The sequence below is a fragment of the Danio rerio genome, chromosome 16, assembly GCF_052040795.2.
Source record: "Danio rerio strain M-AB ecotype USA chromosome 16, GRCz13ab, whole genome shotgun sequence".
Taxonomy (NCBI): Eukaryota; Metazoa; Chordata; class Actinopteri; order Cypriniformes; family Danionidae; genus Danio; species Danio rerio.
Window position 1 is genome coordinate 5,099,503 of NC_141036.1, and position 27,556 is coordinate 5,127,058.

Genomic DNA, 27,556 nt, shown 5'->3' on the forward strand with positions numbered 1-27,556 from the left:
AAATGATTCAGAAGACTAAAATATGATCGAAATTAAAATGGAAATTTAGTCAAAAGACTACGACTAAAACTAAATCAAAATTTGCTGTCAAAATTAGCACTGCCGTTAGGAAGAATGCAGCATCTCATTTCTCAGGACACGTTCTCTGTTCTAGTGCTTTCCTCAGTTCGTTCTTTCGAGGTAACTTGGCAAGAACGGTCTCGACAAGAATACGAGTCTGTTCTCAGCGTTCTTGCAATTGAAAAACAGCCAAATGTGTTGTTTTGTGTTAAACAGAAGAAAGAAACTCGGGCATTACAACCACATGAGGGGGAAAAAAGAGAGATAAAGGGATTATTTAGCCAAATGAAATTTAAGTCCTATTGGACTAGAAGTAAGAACCACTTGTGTCATGGGCTGAGGGTGGGATAACTGTGATCAACCGGATTAACTAAAACTCGTTCGAGTGCAGTATTTAAAATAACCGTGGAGTATGGCTTCTAATCGACCAAATTTAAATTACGGCACTGTAGAAAACTTCTTAGGGGAGTGTTCACCTAAGCGTAAGGAAAGTGCGAGTACGTCACTACCTTCACTATTTTTAACACAATTTCTGCTTGCGCTTCTTTGTCATCTGTCGTTGATAGACAACCATCAACCGTTTTCTCAGTGGATGACAAACTAACAAAACATTGCTGCAAGTATTCTATAACAAGTATTTCTTCTAACAAAGCAGCTTCTCAGACGAACCGACAATAGCACTGGCTCTAGCAGGTTGCACACCAGAAGCGCCGCTCGGCGGGGCGCCGCGCAGCACCACGCAGCGCCATGCATTTTAGAATTCTAAACATAGGTTTCTATCAGGATACACACCGGCGCCGCAAGTCGGCGGCTGTCTGCGGCACCCGGCCCGACGGCTCAGGACGCTGTTCATTTTTCAGCCGCGCCACAGAGCGCCACCTGATTAGTTACATGTTAAATATCATTCGAATGTGCGCGTTGGTGTGCGAAACTTTAAACTGTCATGTGCGCGCCGTGTCGCGCTTCTGGTGTGCGACCTGCTTCTGAACTAGCACCTTGCTCATGCTGGTGGAAACAGCCTATCGGTGAACGCTAGGGTGACTTTCACTGCTTTGGCATAGTTGACCCTGAAAGCTCGGCTCATGCCAACATCATGCTTTTAACGCTGGATAAGTTTCCCTTTTTCCATGGTCAAAGCGGGGACTCATTTGCATTTTGGATTGATAACCAGCATGTGCTCATATGTGGATGGGGAAATGTGATCCAGTAGTGTTGCATGATCCCATTGTCACCCCTTTCATTTGGGATTTGGACATTTTTGAAAGGAGAAGAGGTTAAAGACGTGATCGATGTGAACATGGTAACCAAATCTGTCAACCATTTAAAGCTCGCGTCTGGCCCTCTGAAAAGAAGTATTTTGCACATCATTGTTGAGTTGTTGAGTGCGTGTACTTACATTCATCTAATTAATTTCTGAAGTGCAGCTCAGTCCTTTTAATTTTACAATGCTCATTGTGATGGCGGATCCTGTTTCCCGACCCTTTCATCGGCACTTTGATGCCCCCCTTTACATGGAAAGAGAGCGCATTGTGACCCGCCGCTCTGTTCTGCAGATGCTTTCAGTTAAATATTAAAATATTCATTCAAGAATAATGGCAGCAGATTAAATAAGCACTGCGAACGCGTGCATATGGCAGCGGGCGAGAGCAGGTGCCAGTCAGTTCTTTGAGCGCAGAGTTTGGACGCTTTACAGAACATCTCTTGCTTCTGTTTGGACCTTGAGGAGTGTTAAATTAGTGATGATGTTGACCTCGGCACCCCTGCGCGGCTGTAGTCGACTCTGAGCTGATCCATCGCTGGCATCCGCCCCACAGAAAGGGCAGAGCTGTCATGGCTAAAAGTCAAGCCCTCATGATGAGCACAGCGCAGCTGGTTCATTCTGGCCTGCTGCTTTCTTGTTCGGCTCTGTTTTTTTTTAATCGACTAGTAATCTCCTATGATATCTTATTTGACATTGCCTCAAAGGTATGTGCTTCATGAAGGTGTCTCAATCCACAATGTCCATTGCATTAAGGCTGGTTTATCGAGTGATCGCCGTGACTCACGGTGCCTGCCTTGCGTGCAGCTGTGCATTTATACTTCTGCGAGCTGTTTGTGTTGCTCTGCAATAACACTTCTGAAACACTAGCTGGCAGTCAGATTTTATGTTTCTTTGCTGATGTTTTGTTTTCTGAACGCTAGCTTAATGTACGAATAGCTAAAACTCGCACATTCAGAGGCGGGAACTGGCGGACGTACAACAACTTTTAATCAGAAGGAGGGCTAGACAGAATCTGCGGACATTTTTATTTTATTTTTTTCGGTTTCTGCGCAGAATTTTGTAAAAAAAAAAATCTGTGGATTTATTCATTCATTCATTTTCTTGTCGGCTTAGTCCCTTTATTAATCCAGGGTCGCCACAGCGGAATGAACCGCCAACTTAAGTTTTTTATGCAGCGGATGCCCTTCCAGCCACAACCCATCTCTGGGAAACATCCACACACACGTTCACACACACACTCGTACACTACAGACAATTTAGCCTACCCAATTCAGCTGTACCGCATGTCTTTGGACTATGGGGGAAACCGGAGCACCCTGTGGAAACCCACGCGAAGGCAGGGAGAGCATGCAAACTCCACAGAAACGCCAACTGAGCCGAGGTTCGAACCAGCGAATCTTGCTGTGAGGCGACAGCACTACCTACTGCGCCACTGCCTCTCCCCCGTTGTGGATTTATGCTAAATTATTTTGGGAGTATTGCAACTAAAAACTTAATATATGAAAAAAAAACTTCTTTTTAACTTTTATTTAATGTTTACAATGCAAATTAATCAAGATCCACTTATTCGGTAAACAAAGCAAGTCCTTTATAGAATATATTCACTAAAAGACAGAAAATATTACTTTACAAAGTGTTTTGTAACACATAACGAATCTACTATTGGTGTATCCTAAACATTTTGTACAATTAAGGGACCGTTCACATATTGTGTCTTCTGGGAGCGCTGAAAAAATTGTTCATATTGTGAGCAAAGCGCACACGGTGTGACACGCTCGCAAATTGAAAACATCTCAACTTTTCAAAATGCTGCAAGCTCATCCGAGTCAAGTGACCAGAACTGACCGATCAGCTTAATGCTTTGTATTAAATATATACAATATATACAAGAAGGTTGCTGGTTCTATCCCGGCTGGGTCACTTGGCGTCTCTGTTCTGAGTTTGCATGTTCTCCTCGTGTTGGTTTGGGTTTCCTTTGGCTGCTCCGGTTTCCCCCACAGTCCAAACACAGCACTATAGGTGAATTAAAGTGTATGTGTGTGTATGGCTGTTTCCCAGTACTGGGTTGCAGCTGGAAGGGCATCCACTGTGTAAAACATATGCTGCATAAGTTGGCGGTTCATTCCACTATGGTGACCCCTGATTAATTAAGGGACTAAGCCGAAGGAAAATGAATGAATAAGTTTAATTTGATGATGCTGATGATAATTAAACGTTGTTTCTTTGTTTTTTTTTATTTCAGGTGGTGCTGTGTAAGTTCCACTCAGTCTTCCTGTCCCAGAAAGGTCAAGTGTACACATGTGGACACGGACAGGGCGGGAGACTCGGGCATGGTGATGAAAACACTTATCTGGTAAGTCGAGTTAGCCGGAGGTAATGAAAGTATTTCTTCATCTGCTGTATTTCTAAAACTTGGTGTTTGTGGTCATATGAAAGGTTCCTCGGATGGTGGAGGGGCTTCTGTCTCATCACTGTTCACAGATTGCTGCAGCACGAGATCACACTGTGGTTCTGACTGAGGAAGGGTATGTCTACACTTTTGGGCTTAACACCCACCATCAGCTGGGTCTCGGACCTCCTCCTACTTCCAGCTCAGTTCCCAAACAGGTCAGTCAGCCACAAAACACTAAGAAAACAAAAATGCCTTTTAATTTCTTTAAAAAATGTTAAGAAAAAAGTGTATTTCTAAATAGTATTTTATTTCTTATTTTATAAACATTTTAAATTATTAGATTTTTTAAAAATATCTATTTAATTGTATTTTTATTTTTTTATTGTATTTCATTACATTTTTAATTTAGTTTTTGTTTTAATTAGATTTTTTTTCATATTGTTATTTATTTATTTTTAGTATTTTATTTTATATGCGTTTTTAAGACATAACATCGTCATGAAATATAAGCTTTTTTTATTTGTAAATTTTTATTTATTTATTGTTTTTCCAAGAGGAATTCATTTAAATTATCGTGGTTCTCTATTGGTGGATCTCATGTTAATGACAGATCTCACACCAGTAAGGATCTATTATAAAAAGAAAAATTATTAAAGGATCATGAAACCCCATCGGTTCAAATCTACCTCAGAATTAAAAAATGCTCTGAGATATGCGTGGAGCTCTATGAGCAGAGGCAGGAGTGGGCATGGCTGGCAGAGCAGGGAAAAAAGAAGGGCTTTTCTCAGTTGGCTCACCAGCTCAAGATAAAAAAAAATAAATGTGAGGAGACGCATGATTTTATAGTTCACAAAGTTAAAATGCACAGAAATAACAGTAAATAATTTAATACCCTGCAACATATACGATAGGTTGTTGGTAATTTCATATATATATAGCCACAATTTGTTCTATCATTATAAAGATAATCGTGTTTATATAAACACTATAAGTAAGGAGGACTTCTCTCCTCCTGAATCCCCGATTCTAAATGCAGACAACGTGGATAGCAGCAGGTCTCTTGCCTTATCCATTCCAACCATTAACCCTGCCGGTAATCTGGAGGATTTTAAACATGTGCGAACACCACAGCAAGGATATAGGCGATGTGTCTGAATGGTAACAAACTCAACTGATAAAAGACAAAGTCTGCTATTCTCCAATTCTCGTACTGCTCTCCAAACATAAAGTGCTTGCTGCACACAAACAGGTTGGCTGTATCAGCCCTGAGAGCATCACAGAAAAAGCTCTGTGGATTATGAAAACAATGTTTTTAAACTCTGAAGATGAAATTAAAGCTGACAGGTGCTAATGTCTTAAATGATGCTCAACACACAAATCTGTTAATCTCAACAAAAGTTCTTCAAGGTGTTTTAAACCTTTAAAGGGATAGTTGAAAAGCTTACATTTCCTCACCATTTACTCAAACCTAGAAAAGTGGTTCTAAACTTTTATCAATTTCTTTCTTCTTTTAAACAAACAAAAAAAAAGTTTGCTGAAGAATGTATGCAAAAAGCAGCCATTTGACTTTAATAGTAGAAACACAAAATAATAAGTCAATGGCTGTTTTTCCATCATACTTCAGTATATCTTTTTTTACACTCAGCAGAACTAAAAACTCAAACAGGTTTGAAATAAATGGAGGAATTTAATGGGTTTGCACGTACGTCCATTCAGTTAGAAACTCCAAAGCATGTTTTCTCCTAAGACATGAAAAACATTGTTCTCCATTTTCAATTTTGTGAAACATGCCTTTATGTGTAATTTCAACAATTGTTTTTTTCTTTCAAATTGACTACAGGTCACATCAAAGTCCCTAAAAGGGAGGTCTGTGATCGGTGTTGCAGCCGGCAGGTTCCACACTGTTCTTTGGACCAGAGATGCTGTATATACTGTAGGATTAAATGGAGGCCAACTTGGTAAGAAATTCCATCAAAGTTTCCAATCTGCCAACATATAACCTAGGGCTGCACAATATATCGTTTCAGCAATGTGATATTCGATATCGCAATGTGCACATGTACAATAGTCACATCACAGGATGTGCAAAGTTGAGCTCTGATTATAGTGGACCAGGAGAAAAACATCACTGTATAGTTATTGCAGAGTTTAACCAAACAGGACTGAAAGTTTTTCATTTGCACATGGTTTTAAGGTCTGAGAGAGTTAAAAGCGTTTAGGCACAAATTTTACCATTTGTAAATTTTAATAAAGAATAAATGTATTGAATTATATCAGAAAAAAACAGTAAACTGTTATTTTAGATTTGATTATTCAAATTCGATCCCTGAATACAATTTGACTGTCCTGAAAACCATAAAACACAGTTTATTTCAAGTTTATCTTAGCTTTTTTTTATATTTGCTTGTAATTTTTATTACTTTTTTTGTATAATCATTCTAACTGAATACTTTCTTGTCAAATAGCAGTTTTCCAGTGAAATTGTATGTATATATGAGCAAGATCACAGGAGTAGCGTTGTGATATAGCTGTATATCGGCACTGGTGCATTTGCTCGAGGTCGCAGGCCGAATGCCTTGGTGGAGTCCCCCTCCAGTGATGATATACAGCCATATCGCACTGCTATTCATGTGATATTGTGCTTGTACAACAGTTTGGTCTATATACTGTATAAAAGGAAGCCAATCACTGAAAGTCTCAAAAATCCTTTTGAATGAGGAACTAATTTGTTCCGCCATTCATTCACATCTGCAGCTGATGTCAGAACAGCAGAAACCATTGCTACTTCACTAACATCACTTTAGCGCTAGTCTTTGAATGGCTCTGTAGCGTAATGTCTAAAGTGTTGACAAAAGCGGCGATTTTGCTCACATTTTAAGATTATAAGGCTGAACAGCATGAAATGCCATCTTAGTCTGCAGAGATTTCCCAGTATTTCTCTTTTGCAATCGGGAAAACACAATAAATAACCTCTAGAAAAAGCCAAAGCAAATCGAACACTACCATATTACTGTAGTATAAATACAGAACTACAAAACACAAAAGAGAAAGATCGACTTAGAGTGTCACTTACCTGTTTTACAATAATTTGCTCTGCTGTAGTTAGAACTTTACGCTTGGTTTTCTCCTTTAAGGACTTATTATGCGGTCTCTGTCGCCATCTTGTGGTGGAACGTCAACTGTCTTTGCTCTGCTCAATAACTGAATCTCCGAAATTTTAAATATTTAAAATAGGCACTATCCTTATAATAAACTGCATAGTTGCAATCTAAACAACTACATTCTCAACTAAAAAGCCTCAAAAGTACATTATGTTGTCCATCAGCTGCAATATTTGTCAAACTGTGGTGAGTTTATTGATCTGCTGTCATTCTATGTGGGCAGAGAAATACAAAAAGGTGAGGAGGCTGTACGAGTGCTGTTATTATTGGAATATTGCACAGCTATCAGCCAATCAGATTTGAGAACCAGATAGAACTGTTGTAAAAATGGCCATATTTATCGCAGAAAAACAAAATGTCGAATGACAGATTTTTTTCTAATATCGTGCAACCCTATTATAAACGCTAGAAAATGTATCAGATCTGGAATAAATTTGAAGATGGTTGTGGTCTACGTAACAGAACAAAGCTATAAAAGCAAATTTCCTAATGTGAACGTCCAAAGCACAAGAATAACAATGGGCCTGTAACCAAGCCTTGGGGCACCCCATAAGTTTCCATAGGTCTATGTTCATTTACACCAATTAAGTAACAGTTTAATGGATCAAAATGACCGTAACTAAACTTGTGAATGTCCACAGTTGCTAACATGACAAAAAAAAGTGATTGATTTATAATATCAAATGCAGCATTTCAGTCTAATAGTAATTTTGACGAGTGATGAGACTACGAACAGATTGTTTAACTGATCTAAAATGTCTCAGCAATTCCACCTCCTTCATTTTCATTACAGCATCTAACTCATTTGCCTCTTCCCATATGAAAAGTTGTGGTTCAACCATTGTGACACATTCAGGTTACCTGCTGGAGCCCAATGGAGAGAAGTGTGTGACCGTTCCCCGACAGGTGTCCGCTCTGCTCCACAAGGATGTGACCATCTCTATGGTGGCGGCCAGCAATGGAGCCACTGTCTGTGTCACTGATAAGGGAGACGTGTACCTGCTGGTTGATTATCAGTGCAAGAAGCTGGCATCCAAGTGAGTTCAGACATGGGTTTGGCTGCTGTGTTGGCTCTGCGACACTTATGTTTTGTTTGGTTTTAAATGCAATAAGGGACAAATAATTAATGGGATTGTTCACTCAGAATCACCTTACCTGTTCCAAACCTATTTGATTTTCTTTCTTTTTTTTGAACACTGGCAACCATTGACTTCAATTGTGTCAAATTATCTCCTTTTTTTGTTTAACAGAAGAAAGAAACTCATAAAGGGTTTGGAACCACTTGAAGAAGAGTAAATAATGAGTACGTTTACATTTTGGGTGAACTACCCCTTTAATTAACACTAGCTCTGTTTCCATCTTCATTTTTTTATGCACAATTTGTGGCGTTTCATAAACCGCTATAAAAACAAATTAAAATATTCTCTAAATTGAGGCAAGCGGTACTTTAGTTGTTCGAAAAAATAATAGAAATGTATTTATTAAACATTTAGACGAGGCAAGGCAAGTTTATTTATATTGCACATTTCATACGCATTGGTAATTCAAAGTGCTTTACAGAAACAAGAATAAAAGAAACAAGAAAACAGGTTTTAAAAAAATGAAAAAGAAAAGAAAGACATAATAGTGCGATCTGTCAGACATGGCACAGTGCTCATTCAGTAAAAGCACAGCTAAACAGACGTGTTTTCAGTCTTGATTTGAGTGTGCCTAATGTTGGAGCACATCTGATCATTTCTGGAAGCTGATTCCAGCAGTGTGGGGGCGCAGTAGCTGAAGCCGGATTCACCCTGCTTTGACTGAACTCTGGAATTTCGAATTTACTTGATCCTAATGATCTGAGTGATCTGTTAGGTTTACATTCAGTAAGCAAATCTGTAATGTCTTTAGGTCCTAGGCCATGTAGTGATTTATAGACTAGCAATAATAATAATACTTTAAAGCAGTGATCCCCAACCTTTTTCTAACTGTGGACCGGTCAACGATTGACAATTTTACTGCGGACCGGAGGGTTGAAATAATAATAATAATAATAATAATAATAAACGTGAATCCACTTTGTACTTATGTGGAGCTTTATTAGCACATTTCTCCACCATTACAATTCTATTATAACATTAGGAAGTAATAACTTAATTAACACATTGCTCCAACAATATAACATATTATAACATCAAAAACTTGTTTCTTTGCAACAAGATGGTCCCATCTGGGGGTAATAGCAGAAGGTTGCCGGAAAGAGCGCGTGCACGTCTAGAACGTGCTGACGTGAGACGTCTGCTTTAGCCAATCAGAACAGTCAGATGCATTCACGTCCGCGCGGTTCATGAGAATAAAAGCCTTTGAATATTTTTCCAGACACATTCAGCTGCTAGAAATTAGTCTGATAACTTTTATATGTTTATCTTAATGCCGTCTGTGTAAATAATTATAGATAAGATGCTTATGATAAGCCGTTGTTTGTTTACCTTCAAGCTTTGCATGTGCCTGTGAAACAGCCAGTGAGCGCCAGCACACACACATATCAGGTACATCTCGACATGCGAAAGTGTTTCTACCATGACTTCAATCCAGAACACCGGCAGAGTTGTTGTCTCGACCACTGTTTTAAGGCCGCCGTCATTTGCGATCTCCAGCAGTTGGTCTTCTTCTTGCACGAACATGCTGGATTCAGCTGGTTTGTTGACAAATGGGTCACGTATCCATTCCTTGGCCGTGTGTGGGTCCTTTGAGGTTGGGAAGTAGCGCTCAAACTCCTTTAACAGCGAAGACTGGTGATCGTGCAGCAGCTTGGTGAGTGAGGGTGCAGGCTCAGTCTCACACAAAATCCCCGCTAATATTTGAAACATGTCCAATATGCCTCTGTTCAAGCGCCTTCCCCACAAATCCAGCTTGGCTTTAAATGCAGCTACTTTATCTGCCAACTTAAAGATAATTAATTCTTGTGCGGCCCGGTACTGATTGATCCACGGACCGGTACCGGTCCACGGCCCGGAGGTTGGGGACCACTGCTTTAAAGTCTATTCTGAATGTAACTGGGAGCCAGTGTAAAGACCTGAGGAAAGGTGTGATGTGCTCTGATTTTCTGGTTTTGGTCAGAATCCTGGCCGCAGCGTTCTGGATGAGCTGCAACTGTCTGACTGTCTTTTTGGGAAGGTCAGTGAGGAGGCCGTTACAGTAATCCGCCCTGCTGGTGATAAAAGCATGAACAAGTCCTCACCGGAAACGAAGCATCTAATTCTTGCCATGTTTTTGAGATGATTTTGGAGTTACTGCTTTGACATGACTACTGAAACTCAAATCTGACTTCAGAGTCAAACCAAGATTCTTGACCTTTTTTTTTTGTTGTTTGACCTTTAGAGCCAAGGTTCACATTCACCTCGAGAACCTCATCTCTGTTCCCAAATGCAATGACTTCAGTTTTCTCTTTGTTGTCTGAAGAAAGTGTGTAGAATATTTAATAAACAAAGCTCGCACCTTTGCCATGGGATAAACCATCTGAATATTGTTTCTATTTATTTTAAATGCCTGATTTGGTTAAACTAAACAAGACCATATTCTCAAAAATCAGGTGTCAACTCCTCAAACTCATCTGCATGTTCTGAGACATGAGTAGTTATGTAGGATAAAAATATGTTATCTTCCTGTGCAACAAGAATTTATACTTTTGAAAACATGGAGTAAATTAGGGGTGTCAAAAATAATCGTTTTTTCGGTGCGATGCAGACGCGGACAGTTCGGTATCGGTTCAGTAATAATCATAACCGGTTATTCCTGACGTCATTTACCTCATATGCGCTCTGTCGCGAGGGAGGCGATCGCGAGTATTTACAGCGCTTTAACTACTTAAAACTCATAAACTGTGCACAATTTCACTGTGTGTGTTTGCTGGATCAGTCTTTCACTGACAAATACAACAATAGCCCTATTTCACTGAGATCGAGAGATGAAAGTAGCCTACTCCATTTCTCTCTCTCTCTCTCTCGCACACGCGCGCTCTGTCTCTGTCTCTCTCTCACACACACACACAGTGCGTGTCTGCAGAGTTTTCTCCACCGTCTCTATTATACATCAGCTGTGAGATCGCCCCTGCCGCTTATCAGCATCACTCATCTGTGAAGAACGCAGCGCGCAAGATCCAATCGCAACCGTTTTTTTTTTTTGAGGGTGTGACCAATCAAAGGGGTGTAAGAGAACTAGACAAGGATCAGAGAGTGAGCTGGATGTTTATATTTGTTTATATTATTTGCTAAATGCTCGTTTTGTTCAAAGTTACAGTTTATATATCTGACTGTTTGTATTAAATGACAAAATTGTATTACAAATAGTATATAAATATAAATATATTCATACATTTTAATACAAGAAATGCTGCTGTGAAGAAAATATAAAACTGTGTATGAAAAGCACCGTCAATGCACCGTGATGCACCGAAATATCGAATTGAACTGAATAGATGGCATGATAATCGTAACCGAACCGTGAGACTAGTGTAGGTTCACACCTCTAGAGTAAATATAGTAGTTTATTTCTGAATGTTTTATCCTGGATCTTATTTGAAATTGACTGGAAACACTGCTGTTATTGCTGTCTTTTTCCTGTCCTTCAGACAGCTGAACCTGAAGAAAATTCTGGTCAGTGGTGGTAGTTTGGATCATCGTACTGACCCTCAGCTTCTGCATGATGGTGGAGGAGAGAAGCTGGTGATTCTGGCTCTGGATGAAACTGGAAGAGTGAGTGATGTACAGTGTTGAACTTGTGTATTAATATAAAGCTATCAGCAATACTATGACAATGGCTAATACCAATGATTATGTAATGATATGTGTTAGGAAAGCAGCTGGTGTGCACCTTCCTCAAACACTGGCACAAAACCATTGTTTAGTTTGGGCTAAAACTTAATGAATAATTAAAAAAACAGACTATATATATATATATATATATATATGTGTGTGTGTATATATATGTGTATATATATATATATATATATATATATATATATATGTATATATATATATATATACATATATATATATGTATATATATATATATATATGTATATATATATATATATATGTATATATATATATATATATATGTATATATATATATATATATATATATGTATATATATATATATATATATATATATATATATATATATATATATATATATATATATATATATATATATATATATATATATATGTATATATATATATATATATATATATATATATATATATATATATATGTATATATATATATATATGTGTGTATATATATATATACATATATATTTATTTATTTTATTTTTCAAAATATATTTATTTGCATTTGTTTTGAACACATAATACATTTAAATAAAAGAGAAAAAACACACATAAGAGAACCTTGCAGAACTTTAAAATCCCCCCCCCCCCCAAAAATAAAATAAATAAATAATAATTTAAAATAAATAAATAAAAAAAACACTAAAAAAAACATCTCTCACTAGTTTCCGTACACCAGCATTCACAGCCATCCAATTTACAGTTTAACCTTTTACCTTCACTGCGTATTTAGTAATTTTTAGGAGATCACATTATGTAATGGAGATACCCAATACGAAGAAATGAATGTTGAGTATTAGTCGTCCATCCCTGTCAAGTCCTCTTGGTTACAATAGCATTAAAACAGACTATATTTAAATGAGTCAGTAAATTTACACTGAGACAGAGCATCAATTTATATATTGCATCAGCACTAGTTATATTTTCCATTTATATGTTTTAAAAGAAATGTTGAATAGGAAAAAAATCACCTTTAATGATTGTCATATTGTAATCTATTTTATCTTAATTTATGCAAGGGTAAGCAAAGGGTTATAATCATCAATTGCAGTGCAATTGATAATCAAATCGTTAGTCTTGTGCATGCAAGTATGTAAGGGAGACCTTTGCACACTTGCCTTAATAAATCTGAGTAAATAAAAAAAAGCACCTCAGCTCTATGAACATGGTAAACACACTATAATTTGCTGTTTTACTCTATGTAACTCCATATAAAAGCCCAAAAGCCCAGGCCTATCTAAAGGGATAATGCTGCCAACAGATGACCAACAGTAAAAATGACAAATTTTACTTCCTCCCAACATTTCAAACCACCAACAATCAAGAATGCATGATTATATATGGTGTGTCATGGCTTTGCATGAAAAAAAAAGTCATTTTAATTAAAGTCAGTGGGGCAAAAACAACCACCAACAATCAAAAGTGCATGAATACATGGTGTGTCGTGGCTTTGCATTCAGAAAATGTGGTTATAAGTCAGTTGGGGCAAAAACAGCTCCAAACATTACGAAAGAGTAGTCAATTTCAACAATACACAAGGGTTAATTTATTGTATATACACTAAATGTTCATCATTCTGTTCAATTTGCTGTTCTCTGTTATTTCAGGTGTTTTCCTGGCGCTCTGTGGGCACGTCAGCAAGGCTGTGTCGCTGGGCGTATGGGCGCCAGGTCTTCGTATCAGACATCGCTCTCAGTAAAAACAGCATGATGTTTGTCACTCAGGATGGCGAGGGCTTTAGTGGACAGTGGCTGGGCCAGTACAAGAAAGCTGGAGACAAAAAAGGTGCAGTTAAATGTCATTTTATCCACTAGAGGGTGCATATTCACAACAAACAAAGGCGAATTATGATGACTGAGTGTGGAATCTTGAGAGTTAGGCTGCGTCTGAAACCGCCTACTACTCAGTAGGTACTGCATTTGAATTTAAACGTACTACTCGGCCGTTAGAAAAGTACGTTCTATACAGTATGAATGTGAAAAGTATGAATGGAATTCGGACGTACTACATCCGCCATTTTGACATAGTCACCTGACGTACCTCCGTCATTTGCGTCGCTTAACTCCCATTCATGAATTCACTCGTAGAGCATAATGGAATAGCACAGCGTGCATGGGATGCGCACTCCAGAATCTCGCCGGAAGTAGTAAGTCATCCGGGTACTTTTCGCATACTGTTTTTCGAATTCTATGAATTCGTACATACTACTCGGCTCGCATACTGATTTTAGCGTACTGTATAGTGTGGAAGTATGCGGTTTCGGACGCAGCCTTAGTCTTTATCATCCTATGGGATTCCTGGAGAAATCAGTGTAACTCCTCCCCTTCTTTAAAAACAACCAATAGCATTTTGTTTTTATCATTGCTCTGCCAGTGAGAATGTGATTGAGCACAAGCGCATCAAATGAAAAGCAGGTCTTGAAGAGAGGGCGTGGCTTGTCAGAGACAAGAGAGCATTTAATTGGTCAGAAGATTTGTTGAGAAACTGTAGTATGAGGTGGCTTGAATACAACTGTGACAAACTGAAAGGTTTACATGTTTATTCTAGCTTATAGATTTCCTAAAAACTAACAGTTCTGATACTAGCATCAAAAAAAAACTTTATTTTAATTTCATGGGACCTTTAAGTAAGTCATAAATCAGCAAAATATATTTGTGTTTTTGGATATTCTAATGAAACGATCTTAACATATTGTGTCTTTTAAACCGTTCTAAATAAAAGGCTGAAATGGAGGACTTATTGCATATCTTTGTGGTGTGTCAGATGGTTTGGAGGTCTCCAGTAACTCAGACGGAGGGAGCGTTTTTGAACGAATCCGCCTGGAGAAGCTTCATTACGTCCACCGAGCTGTCAGCATCGTCATGGATTCTAGCGGACGCAATTTCGGAGTTTTACAAGTGGATCCCAAAACCAGGTGCAGATCATGATGACGACTGCGGTCACGGATGTGTATGACTAAACTAGCATTCATTTGTTTGGATGTTAGCATTTGTTGGTATTTAGTAGGTCCGGTTCCTTCTGATCGTCCAAATTGTTTATCTTACAAACATAAACAGTGAATTTTTTTGAATGACTATGTACTGTATGGGCTCAAAAAATGAGGAATTTGCAAGATTAATATTTGTGGATTTAATGAACAGCAAGAGGTGTGATTTTTACCAACCTCTAAAACGCAACTGTAAATACTGTCTTAGTATCAACTGAAATATAAACGTGCCTGAATAGTTTTTGTTATTTTAGCTTATTTGGGCATCTGTTTTTATAAAATCTGTGCCTAAATTTAAAATAAAAATTAATAAAAAGTTTGAAAAACATGCCAAAAAAGAATATAAAATAATAATAAAGCTGAATAATAAAGCTGAGAAATAAACAATTTTTAGTTTATTTAGGAATTGAGATTTACAAACTCACGTCAGCAACCAGAAGTTGATAAACTATTTAATATTTTTTGTTTGAATATTTTCTGATTGGTTATTAATATTCAATTTATATTTACAAAAATACATGATTATAAAAAAAAAAAAAAAATATATATATATATATATATATATATATATATATATATATATATATATATATATATATATATATATATATATATATATATATATATATATATATATATATATATATATATATTTCAGGTATACTCTCCTTAAAACAGAAATAAAAAAATTAAGGGAAGGTAATAATAAATTAAGAGAAGGTATACTTTAATTACAAAGTAAATGATGCATAAATATGAGGGAAAAAACAACAACAAAAAAGAATACAAAAAAATACAAATCTAAATATTTTAAATCCAACAAAAAATACACTACAAAGAACAAATTCTTGCTGCTTTCAAGAACCCTTAAATAATTATTCTGTGGATCTTTGTCCTCAGTTGTGTCTTACGCTGCATCCAAAAATACACTGTATTGATCAAAATTATAGATTTGTTTTTGTTTATTTTATGGCAAAAACCATTAGAGGTAAAGATCATGTTCCATGAAGATAAGATGTACATTTTCTGCTGTAAATATATTAAAACTTTAATACATCTAATTTTTCTATTAGTAATATGCATCTGCATTAGCAATCAGCTAAGAACCTAATTTGGACAATTGTAAAGGTGATTCTTGCTCCATATTCAGTTTTTTTAACCCCTCAGGTTCCAAATCTTTCAGTCATTGTCCTAAAACAAATCATACATCAATGGATAGATTATTTATTTATGATATATACAGTTGAAGTCAAAATTATTTGCCCTCCTGTGAATTTTCTTTTTTTTAATTTTTCAAATATCTGCCAAATAGTGTTTAACTAAGACAGGAATTTTATTTCCTATAATATTTTTTTCTGTTTTTAATAACAAAAAAAAAAAATATATATATATATATATATATATATATATAAGCCTTTAAATCTCTAATAAAATAAAATAAAATAAAATGGATTTCAATATTATTTTTATTATTTTAAATGTAATTTATATATATTATTTATTTTATTTTTATTTTTGATATATTTTTTAGTGCTGGGCAATGATTAATTGTGATTAACCATAACCAAAATAAAAGTTTGCTTTGAAATAAAATGTGTTTATATACAGTTGAAATCAAAAGAAATTGGCCCTCTTGTGGTATTTTTTTTCCACTCTTTTAAATATTTCCCAGATTTTGTCCAAACAGAGCAAGGAATTTCTCATAGTATTTCCTATATGTATTTTTCTTCTGGAGAAAGTCTGATTTGTTTTATTTCGGCTACAATAAAAGCAGTTTTTAATAAAAAAAACATTTAAGGTCAATATTATTAGCCCCATTAAGCTATATTTAGTTATGATTATCTAAAAAAATTGTTTTTGTATGTAGATATAAAATATATGTTTATATAATACAAAATCTACTGTATATACACATTTAAATATCTATGTAACAAATTATTTTGTATAGTTCTGTTTCTATAAACAAATTTTTATTTTGGTTATGATTAATAATGAATAATCATTGCCCAGCACAAAAAGAATTTTATAAAATACATAAAATGAAATAAAATAATATATAAATTGAATAAAATTTTAATAAATAAAATAGAAATAAATCTTTAAATATATATATATATATATATATATATATATATATATATATATATATATATATTTATCATAGATTAAATAAAATAAAACATTTAAATTAAATCAAAATAAATTTAAATTTAAATGAAAATTAAATTTAAATTAAATTAGATAGAATGCAGAAAGAAAAAAAACAGTTATTAATTTTTTATAAACCATTTTAAAGTCAATATTATTAGCTCCCTTAAGCAATATTTTTTTCGATAGTCTACAGAACAAACCACTGTTACACAATGACTTGCCTAATAAATCTAACCTGCCTAATTAACCTAGTTAAGCCTTTAATGTAATTTTAATCTGAATACTAGTATCTTGAAAAATATCTAGTCAAATATTATGTACTGTCATCATGGCAAAGATAAAATAAATCAGTTATTAGAACTGAATCATTAATGATATCTTTAGAAATATTGAAAACAATCTTCTCTCCGTTAAAAAGAAATTGGAGGGGGAAAAAAAGCTCATTTTTGTGCTCCAATTGATTCTTAATCTGTTCTTCATTCACAGCCTGTATGAAGTGCCCTCGATCTCTGCGTCCTCCTTCTCCCAGCACCTCCAGCGACTACTTGCCGAAGCTGATGAGACTGACAACATCCACGACATCACCCTTCAGGCTGGCGATCGCACCTTCCCCGCTCACAAATACATCCTGTCTGTGCGCTCCGACTTCTTCCGGAAAATCCTGTTGCCAGAGGCCGAGAGAGAGGGTGATGGAGAGGTGAGGCGGGGAGAGGACGCGGTGGGCTGTGACCTGTTGGTGCTGGAGAAGATTCCCCCGGAGCTGCTGGAGCAGGCGCTGAACTTCATCTATACTGACTCCTGTGATATGCTGGTGGATGGGGCCTGTCCCATCATTCCTCGCTGCAACCGGAGCTCCAAGCCGGAACCTGAGGAAGTGCTGGAGCCTGAGTCAGAGCAGCTCATCCACAGTCTGCAGGTTCTGGGTCTGGAGAAACGCTCCGCTCTAGATGTCTACCGCTCTCTTCCAGTACAGATGCGGAAGGAAGCAGAAAAGCCGAAAACAGCAGGCAAAAACAACAAATCTGGAAAAAAAGTAAAAAATGTTGCTGAAAATGGACAAAACCCTGTGAAGATGCTGCAGGGAGTCGCCAAAAAACTGGGCCTAGGGAGTCTGTCAGCACGGTAAACATATTTTATTTATTTAATATATAATCTTTTTTTAAAAATCATTTTTCGTATGTATGTATGTACAGTGCATCCGGAAAGTGTTCATAGCGCTTCAATTTTTCCAAATTTTTTTATTTTACAACCTAATTCCAAAATGGATTAAATAATTTTTTTCCTCAATTCTACATGCAATCCCCCATAATGACAGTGTGAAAAAAAAGTTTTTGAAATTGTTGCAAATTTATTAAAAATAAAAAACCTGAAAAATCATATGTACATCAGTATTCTCAGCCTTTACCGTGAAGCTCTAAACTGAGCTCAGGTACATTCTGTTTCCACTATTCATTCTTGAGATGTTAAAGCAGCTTAATTGAAGTTCACCTGTGGTAAATTCAGCTGATTAGACATGATTTGAAAAGGCATACACCTGTCTATATAAGGTCCCAGGGTTGACGGTGCATGTCAAAGCACAAACCAAGCATGAAGACAAAGGAATTGTCTGTAGACCTCGAGGCACAAGGCTGGGGTAGGTTACAGAAACATTTCTGCTGCTCTGAAAGTTCCAATGAGCACAGCAGCCTCCATCATCCATAGGTGGAAGATGTTTAACCACCAGGACTCTTCCTAGAGCTGGCCGCCCATCTAAGCTGAGTGATCAGGGGAGAAGGGCCTTAGTCGGGGAGGTGATCAATAACCCGATTATCACTCTGTCTGAGCTCCAGCGTTCTTCTTTGGAGAAGGAGACCTCACAGAAGGACAACCATTTTTGCAGCAATCTACCAATCAGGCTCGTATGGTTGAGTGGCCAAACGGAAGCCACTCCCCGCCTGGAAATTGCCAAAACGCATCTGAAGGATCCTCAGACCATCAGAAACTAAATTCTCTGCTCTGATGAGACTAAAATTGAACTCTTTGGAGTGAACGCCAGGCGTTACATTTGGAGAAAACCAGGCAGCGCTAATCACCAGGCTAAAACCATCCCTACTGTGAAGCATGGTGGTGGCAGCATCATGCTATGGGGATGTTTTTCAGCAGCAGGAACTGGAAGAATAGTCCGGATACAGGGAAAAATGAATGCTGCAATGTACAGAGACATCCTAAATGAAAACCTGCTTCAGAGCCCTCTTGTCCAGCAGGACAATGACCCAAAGCACACCACCAATATATCAATGAAGTGGCTTCACAACAACTCGTTGAATGTCCTTGAGTGGCCCAGCCAGAGCCCAGACCCAAATCTTATTGAACATCTCTGGAGAGATCTGAAAATGGCTGTACACTGTCACTTCCCATTCAACCTGATAGAGCTTTAGAGGTACTGCAAAGAGGAATGGGCAGAAATAGACGGGTGTGTCAAGCTTATGGCATCATATTCAGAAAGACTTGAGGCTGTAATCGCTGCCAAAGGTGCATCAACAAAGTATTGAGAAAAGGCTGTGAATACTGATGTACATCTGATTTTTCAGGTTTTTTTTATTTGTAATAAATTTAAAACAATTTCAAAAACTCTGTTTTCACATTGGCATTATGGGGGATTGTGTGTCGAATGTTTAATGAATTTAATCAATTTTGGAATAAGGCTGCAACATAAAAAATGTGGAAAAAGGGAAGCACTATGAATACTTTCCGGATGCACTGTACATGCATGCCTGTGTGAATTTATACATTCATAATCAATACACACAGTACACACACTTAAGTTATGTCTAAACAAAATAGTTTTTGCCGAGCACTAATATTTTCATCAATTTTTCCTATAAAGTTAACCCATTATTTTGCTTCTTACATCCTAACCCATTCTGCATTTGAGCAACTTTTCATCAATGAATAGTTATCAGGTTATTAAGGCAGCATATGAGGTATTTATTCCATGTTGTCATAACAAAGAGATGTGCACTTAAAATGACATAACTGAGCAAATGACACTTAATGACCATTGCTATAAGCATGCATAAAATCTCTCACCAAAACATTTGACTCTCATGGTACTGTTACAATTATGTAAAAGAGGGCTATATTATTGAATGTGTTGTAATTGAATGTTTTCTCCATATGTAGGCTGGACGGTGTGAAGTTTGAGAATGGGAAGATCAGTGTGGGGTTACAGAAGAAAAGGGGCAACAAACCTCGATTCACCCTGAAGAAGGGGTAGGTGTTTCCTCTTCTCATCTGAGCTCACGTTTCTGTTTCGGTGTGTGTAAATGCTGATGTTTTCATTCTGTGATTACAGCTCACATCTCTGCGACGTTACTCTGCGCTCTGTGGACGGAAAAGAGTTCTCCTGCCACAAGTGTATCCTCTGCGCTCGACTGGGTGAGCTCTAAAATGCTGCATTTAAACTTATTCATATTTAATCTAACTTTTATTGACATGTAATATGAAATGTTTCCCTCTCTTTTTCTGCAGAGTATTTCAACAGTATGCTGGGCAGCTCCTGGATGGAGGTATGATGAAACGCTATTAAAATGACTCGTCTTTTACTTGCCACAAACCTGTTTGAGTTTCTTTTTTTTGCTCAAACTACAAGATGTTCTGAATAGGGATGCTCATTTCGGTTAATTTTGCTAACCGACAACCGCCGCTCATTAATCGGTTATTAACGTTTAACTGGTCAGATTACTATTAATTGTATATTAAACAAATTGACGTGTATATTTTGTGTCCGACACATTAAATATTGCATTTTAAAATACTGATTTATTTTTATATGCTAGCAAATTAATAATAGAACATAACAACAGCATTTTCACGCACCTGCAGTGTTTAGCACAGAAGAACAGAATAAACTAAATAAAATAAATAGGACTGCCCTAAATTATTTTCACTTAAATAATTAATTTATATTACAAATCGAAAACACTGACTGATTATTTTTAATAACCGGCATAGGCTGTTTTTTTCCAATCATGTTTTTTTCTTCCGTCAAATAAAAATAGCTGACTTCCTCAAATTGCCCGCTCCACGGAAAATATGCATTTATTTAATGCCCCGCTGTTATTATTATAAATCACAAAACCTTTTACATTTTTAATAAAAATCATTATTTTAAAGATTATGTCTTGCTATATGGTTTCCTCTCTCTCCCTCGCGGTTAAGTGCGCACGCTGCGTGATGAAAAGACAACAACAATGCGTGCATATGTAGACTTTTTGTTAACAGTTTTGTTGTTTAAATATGATATTGCATTAATGTGCATACATGCTTTATAAGCTGTAAAATAAAAGGTAAAGCCTATTTGTTGCGTTTATGACGCAGATCCAGGTCAACATCAGCCAAAATGGCATCAAGGCCGAAAAGGCGCACCTCACTGCCTTTATGTTGACAAGGAAAACAGAAGAGAAGAAGCGCGGTCCTCTTATGAAACGACTGAATCAGCTGGTTATCGATTGTGCAAAAGTGTTGCTGTCTGTGTTGTTACAATTGTAATATTTAATAATATCGTGATATTCAAGATTTGTACATTCATCCAGCTCTGGATAACTTAAAACAGCGATTAGACCTTCAGAGCAGCATTAATGCGTCCTGAAGTAAAGCGAAACGGCTATTAATTCCAGCAAGATAGAGTGATTATATGCAGAGGCATATACCTTTTATCTATAAATAAAGTATAACTATAGAAACTGTGTTCATCTTAACTGAAAGCTTCGTCGAGTTTGCTGGCCTCACGCATCGCGCACCTGTCAGTCAGTCAGTCAGCACGTAACGCCAACAGATAGCGCAAAGCACTTTACGGTTACAGAAAAGTTTGCGCTGTTATAATTCACTTACCTTTTAATACGTTTCGGTGCGATTATAATCCGCTATTAAAAACAACAACAATGACTAAATGTTCAAGCTCTTTAAAAGTTCTCTGTAGTTGTCTTGACAACACAAACTGCTACTCTGGGATGAGCCGTGTGCAAAAGATGCCCCTCTTAACGCAAAGGCGCATTCAATCGGCCCCTTATGCAGCCAAACTAAAAATATATAAATTAATATTTTTATTTGTTTAACTGATACCATTAATTGGTTACAAACGCACCCTTTCGGTTAACGGTTAATCGATTATTTTGAGCATCCCTAGTTCTGAATTAAGCTGGAAATCTATAACCATTGACTTCATCAATAGTATTTGTTTTTTCTGCTATTGATAACAATGAGCCGGCAGCTAGCTCTCTGCAACTCTCACATGGTCGCCCACTGAAGCAAAGCAAGGCTGCGCCCGGTCAGTACCTGGATGGGAGACCACATGGTAAAGCTAGGTTGCTGCCGGAAGTGGTGTTAGTGAGGCCAGCAGGGGGCGCCTAACCTGCTGTCTGTGTGGGTCCTAATGCCCCAGTATAGTGACGGGGACGCTATACTGCTCAGTGAGCGCTGTCTTTTGGATGAGACGTTAAACCGAGGTCCCGACTCTCTGTGGACGTTAAAAATCCCAGGATGTCCTTCGAAAAGAGTAGGGGTTTAACCCCGGTATCCTGGCCAAATCTGCCCACTGGCCTCTGTTCATCATGGCCTCCTAACCATCCCCATATTCCAATTGCCTTCATCACTGTCTCCTCTCCACCAATCAGCTGGCGTGTGGTGTGCGGTCTGGCGCAAAATGGCTGCCATCGCGTCATCCAGGTGGATGCTACACACTGGTGGTGGATGAGTAGACCCCCCCCCCCCCCCCCCCCATTGTGTGTAAAGCGCTTTGAGTGCCTAGAAAAGCGGTATATAAATGTAAGGAATTATTATTATTATTATTAACAATGGTTATCAGTTTACAACAATCTTCTAGATGGCTTTTTGTGCTAAAAAAAAACGTTTGAACCATTTGAAAGAGATTAATTTTGAGAGTCTTGTTTTGTTGTGGGTGAACTGCACTTTTAAGAAGAGTTCTAAACTGGAGGTGTTTGTTTTTTGCTGTCTTCTGCCCTCTTCAGGCCACCAGCTGCTCTGCGCTTAGTCTGCCCATCAGCTCTGAGGTCCTGCAGGTGATCCTGGAGTACATCTACACCGACGAGTCTCACACCGTCAGAGGTTCACTATCCACTCAGGCCTTAATCACATCTGCTGCACCTGTCTGCGTGTGTGTGTGTGTGATCCACATCTGTATCTCTCTTCATACAGACGCTGTGAATATGGAGTTTGTGTGTAATGTGCTGGTGGTGGCCGATCAGCTGCTCATCACCAGGCTGAAGGAGATCTGTGAAGTTGTCATCGCCGAGAAATGTACGTCTACTCCTTTTGCTTTCTTCTAATATCCAGATGTATGTTTTAAAATGAATTCAGTTATATAGTTTCACTTCAGAATGCTAGATATTTCGAGTAACATGAAAACTGATTCCAGCAACAAGCAATTTGGCTGTTCGCATCAAACACAACATGACACTACCTTTTTAATACCAGCCATTCATTTAAATAGCAGCCACTGCGCTCCCATCAAAATAGTAATGGCTATAATCGAAATTAAATTAAATAAAAAATATATACATAAAAAAAAATTTTATTGAATACAAATAAAATAGAAATAAAGTTTTAAATAAAATGAAAAAAAATATTAGAGATGAAATAAAATAAAAATTTTAATTAAATTAAAATAATTACAATAATATCTAAATTTAAATAAAAAATACAAAAAAAAGCATTTAAATTAAATTAGATAAAATGCAGAATGAAAGAAATGTGGTTATTAATTATTTTAAATACATTTTAAAAATCAATTCATACATATTAAACATTATTAAAAGGCTACCGAGCGACTGATGTTGGTTCGGTCACAGTTCTGATTTTCATTTTCAAATCGTTTGCTAGTTATTTTATTTTCAAGATCTCAGGTGAACTCTCTGCTGGAGCATTCAGTATGGCTATAAATGTCATGTAAAATGGTATTCGAACTCACATTGGTAGCATTTAACATTGAATAAAGCCCATAATCAGTACCTGAAGGAACCATTGTCATAGTAGTTTATGCTCTTTTTCTGCTGCTACATCGCAGATATTGAAGGTATTTCTAAAATACACATTTTGTGCGTCGCAGATGTTAGGATAAAAACTCCTTTAAACATTTTAGAATGTGTAACGTTGCATTTATTTAAGAACATTTAAGCTGTATTGTTTATTATTGTAATACTTCTACTATTTATACTATAATGTTGCGCTCACATTTTGAGAAAAATATTTAGACAATAGTGTATTGAGGATATATTGTATTCTGTGCAGTGATGCTGAAGAACGCTGCAGAGTTGCTGGAGTTTTCCACCATTTACAACGCAGAGCAGCTCAAGTTGTCCTGTCTGCAGTTCATCGTCCTCAACATGGCGGCGCTGCTGGAGTCAAAGTAAGATAGAGACTCTTACATCTGCTGCATAAACCTTTACAGCTCCCAAAAATGTTCACAGCTCACACTCAAGTGGTTCTATAAACTAAACTATCTATAGCCATTGACATGCATTGTAAGAACAAAATCAATACTGTGGAAGTCGATGGCTGTTTTTTTCCAGCATTCTTCAGTATATTTTCCTTTGTGTTCAACAGAAGAAAAAAGTGAGAAAATGATGACAGAATTAAAATGTTTTGGTGAACCAGCCCTCAAATTTAATTGCTTGCATGTCATCAGTTTACTTTGAACCTTATTCAACTGTATTGTGTTTTAAGAATGAATGTGCGAAGGTTAAATATTTTGACAAAGCTAGATTTATTAAATCAAAGCTGCAGTAGAAACGGCAATGTTGTTGAAAAGTATTGTAATTCAAAATGATGGTTTTGTAAAATGTCATTTATTTCGGTGTTTTTTAACATCATTACTGCAGTCTTCATGATTCTTTATAAGTCATTTAAACTGATGATCGTACGATTTTTAGCATAATAGAAAAAGTGGATCTTTACAGACTAAAAACTTTGATATTATTTTCTGCTGGATACCTGGACATATGGGATTCATTGGAACTGAACGTGCAGATAAAGCAGCTAAGGAAGCTTTACAGTTGGAGATGACAGAATGTAAAATTTCTGTGTCTTATATTAAACCCGTTATAAATCTGTATATTATGAGAAATGGCAAATGGAATGGGATAAATGTAGGAAAAACAAATTGGATGAAGGGAATCCATTTGTAGATGAAAGAAATAATTACCGTTTTAAAATAGACATGACCAGGTTGTACATACAAGATGCAGAATCGGACTCTCAAAACTTAAACACGCATGTTTATTGAAAAGGGGAAGAAAAACCTATTTGTGACTTGTGTAAGAATATTTTGACGATAAAACATATTTTAATAGAATGTGTATTTTTAAAATGATATTAGAGAACGTTTTTATTTGGGAAATATTTTAAGTGAAATGTTTGAAAAGGTGCCTTCTGGAGCACTTTTAGAATATTTAACTTTGATCAAACTAAAAGATTGTATATGACTCTACAGTGTTGTTGCTACTTGTATACATGTTGCTGTTAATTTTACAATGCATGTTTGTTAAGAAACTGATTTGATATTATGTATATTTATTAGTATATGTTTTAGCCAATGCTGCTGATATGACATTAAAACCTAAATAAAAGGATAAATAAATGTAGAAGTCATTCTAATAAGGTGAATATAATTATCAAGTATTATTATTATTATTATTATTATTATTATTACTAATTATTATTATTATTACCTATTATTATTATTATTATTATTATTATTATTTTATTATTATTATAAATTATTATTATTATATTATTATTATTATTATTATTATTATTATTATTATATTATTATTATTATTAATTATTATTATTATTATTATTATTATTATTACTAATTATTATTATTATTATTATTATTAATTATTATTATTATATTATTATTAATATAATTATTATTATATTATTATTATTATTATTATTATTACTAATTGTTATTATTATTAATTATTATTATTATTATTATTATTATTATTACTCTCATCCACATCATCTATGAAATCTGTTATATTTGTGGAAACTGTGATGATTTTCTTTTTCAGTGTTCTTTGTAGAATAAAATGTTCAGCAGCTTTTATTTTAAATAGAAAAACCTTTTGTTACATTATTCACCTTATTCTCCGCCGACGAGCAGGCGCTGCCATTTGAATCTTTTTGGCTTAAGACTTAAGGTCTCATTTACTTCCATTCATTTTTTGACGTTAAAAACTGCTCATTACGCTGCTTGATGTTGCAATTTGATATTTTCTTATTATTTTATTCTACTTGGTCTGTATAGTCATGCAAACATTTGTTTGTAGAGCAAGTAGTTTGACCGTTTTCTGCCGTTTATTATTCCTAGTCATTTCTCCCATAGGCGACTGAATCGGAAGTTCCAAGACAATCGTGTAAACAGGCGCACTTCCGCATTTTAGAATAAGGTCAATAAATAGCTTTAGTATTAAAGTTTATTCTGGTCCAGTATGGAATAAAAGGTCAAAAATTAAGAAATATAAACCTTGATTTGAAAAAAGAAAAGTTCTGCATGGATTGATATTCTTGAAGGTAAAAAGAAATGCAGAAATAGATCCTCACACTTTTGATTGTCTGTCTGTCAGAGCGCTGGAGATCCTGAGCGATGACGTCCTCGTGGATGTAGCAGCTGCGTACAGGAGAACGGTGAGTTCAAATCCTTACTTTGGGTTAGTTCGTCTAAAAATTAAAATTATCCATTGATGTAATTGCCATCAAGGTATCTAAGCTTTAAGTGACAGAACTTAATTTGCCATATTGATTGTTACACTTTTCCACATTCAAACTATATGAGTGACATGTCTTATGTATTCTATAGTCTTTATTATTACACTGGAATAGGAGTTTAGTTACTAACTTTAACGGTCTAGAAAATAGGTACTTTTCGTTTAATTGGTCTTAGTACATGATTTAACTACAGAAGAGTTTTAAATAGTAAAATCTTGTCGTCTCTTTCATTTATTTATTGGAGCGAGATGCTAATAGTCTAAATAGATTTAATGGTTTGTGCTAAGCTAAAAGTGTTCCCACCAGGCCCCGAGAGATTGTCTGAATGGATTCTAAAATGGTAAAACTCAACTGTTTAATTAAAGGGCACTTTTTAAAAAAAAAAAAAAAAGAGGAATGTTCCTAAAGGCCCGAGACACACCAAGCCAAACAGTTGGTCATGAGCTTTGTCGGGCCATCTGTAAGCATTTCTCCAACTAGTGTGTTTGGTGTGTTCCACATGTTGATTATAGTCAGGATAACATTGGATCAAGTTGGCCCGATTGAGCATGTAGAATCAGCTTCGGTTGTTGGCTGAAGAGAGCACTCTGATTGGTTGCTGAATAACAAGATTAAAAAACTAAAGAGACGTAGCTTGTAAACAATTAAAATAAAGAAAGAACACAAAGAGACCAGCTGTACATTTCTCAAATATTTATTAGATATTGCATAAACCAGTCCCTCCATGATGTGTGACAATAACTGTGATAATAGTAGTAGTAAATGCTAAAAAAGTTATAAACGCTGCTTTGTTTACACTTTGTGTTTTTTCCTCTTTCCTTTTGCGGAATGAGAGAACAGATATCGCCCCTTGCTAGTTCGGAAATACACATTCAAAATTGTTCACTCAAGGAAGTATTTCCTATAATATTTTTTTTCCAATTTGTTTTATTTTGGCTA

The 27,556-nt window shown here is 36.1% G+C and overlaps 1 protein-coding gene across 4 annotated transcripts in view; it reads left to right on the forward strand.

Annotated features, from left to right (window-relative positions):
* The window catches only part of ibtk (inhibitor of Bruton agammaglobulinemia tyrosine kinase), a 62,373-nt gene that overhangs the window by 14,196 nt on the left and 20,621 nt on the right, over positions 1-27,556 (forward strand). For all 4 annotated transcript variants that reach the window (XR_015510837.1, XR_015510838.1, XR_015510839.1 and 1 more), the window contains exons 5-19: positions 3,564-3,674; positions 3,758-3,928; positions 5,554-5,671; positions 7,731-7,911; positions 11,484-11,607; positions 13,314-13,491; positions 14,470-14,620; positions 17,330-17,965; positions 20,006-20,095; positions 20,178-20,260; positions 20,354-20,391; positions 22,852-22,948; positions 23,039-23,140; positions 24,131-24,248; positions 26,476-26,536. Coding sequence is in view for 1 of the 4 variants with exons in the window: in XM_087286456.1 (XP_087142582.1) it covers positions 3,564-3,674; positions 3,758-3,928; positions 5,554-5,671; positions 7,731-7,911; positions 11,484-11,607; positions 13,314-13,491; positions 14,470-14,620; positions 17,330-17,965; positions 20,006-20,095; positions 20,178-20,260; positions 20,354-20,391; positions 22,852-22,948; positions 23,039-23,140; positions 24,131-24,248; positions 26,476-26,536 (2,259 nt within the window). In the remaining 3 variants the exon portion in view is untranslated. The remainder of the gene's footprint in view (positions 1-3,563; positions 3,675-3,757; positions 3,929-5,553; positions 5,672-7,730; positions 7,912-11,483; positions 11,608-13,313; positions 13,492-14,469; positions 14,621-17,329; positions 17,966-20,005; positions 20,096-20,177; positions 20,261-20,353; positions 20,392-22,851; positions 22,949-23,038; positions 23,141-24,130; positions 24,249-26,475; positions 26,537-27,556) is intronic.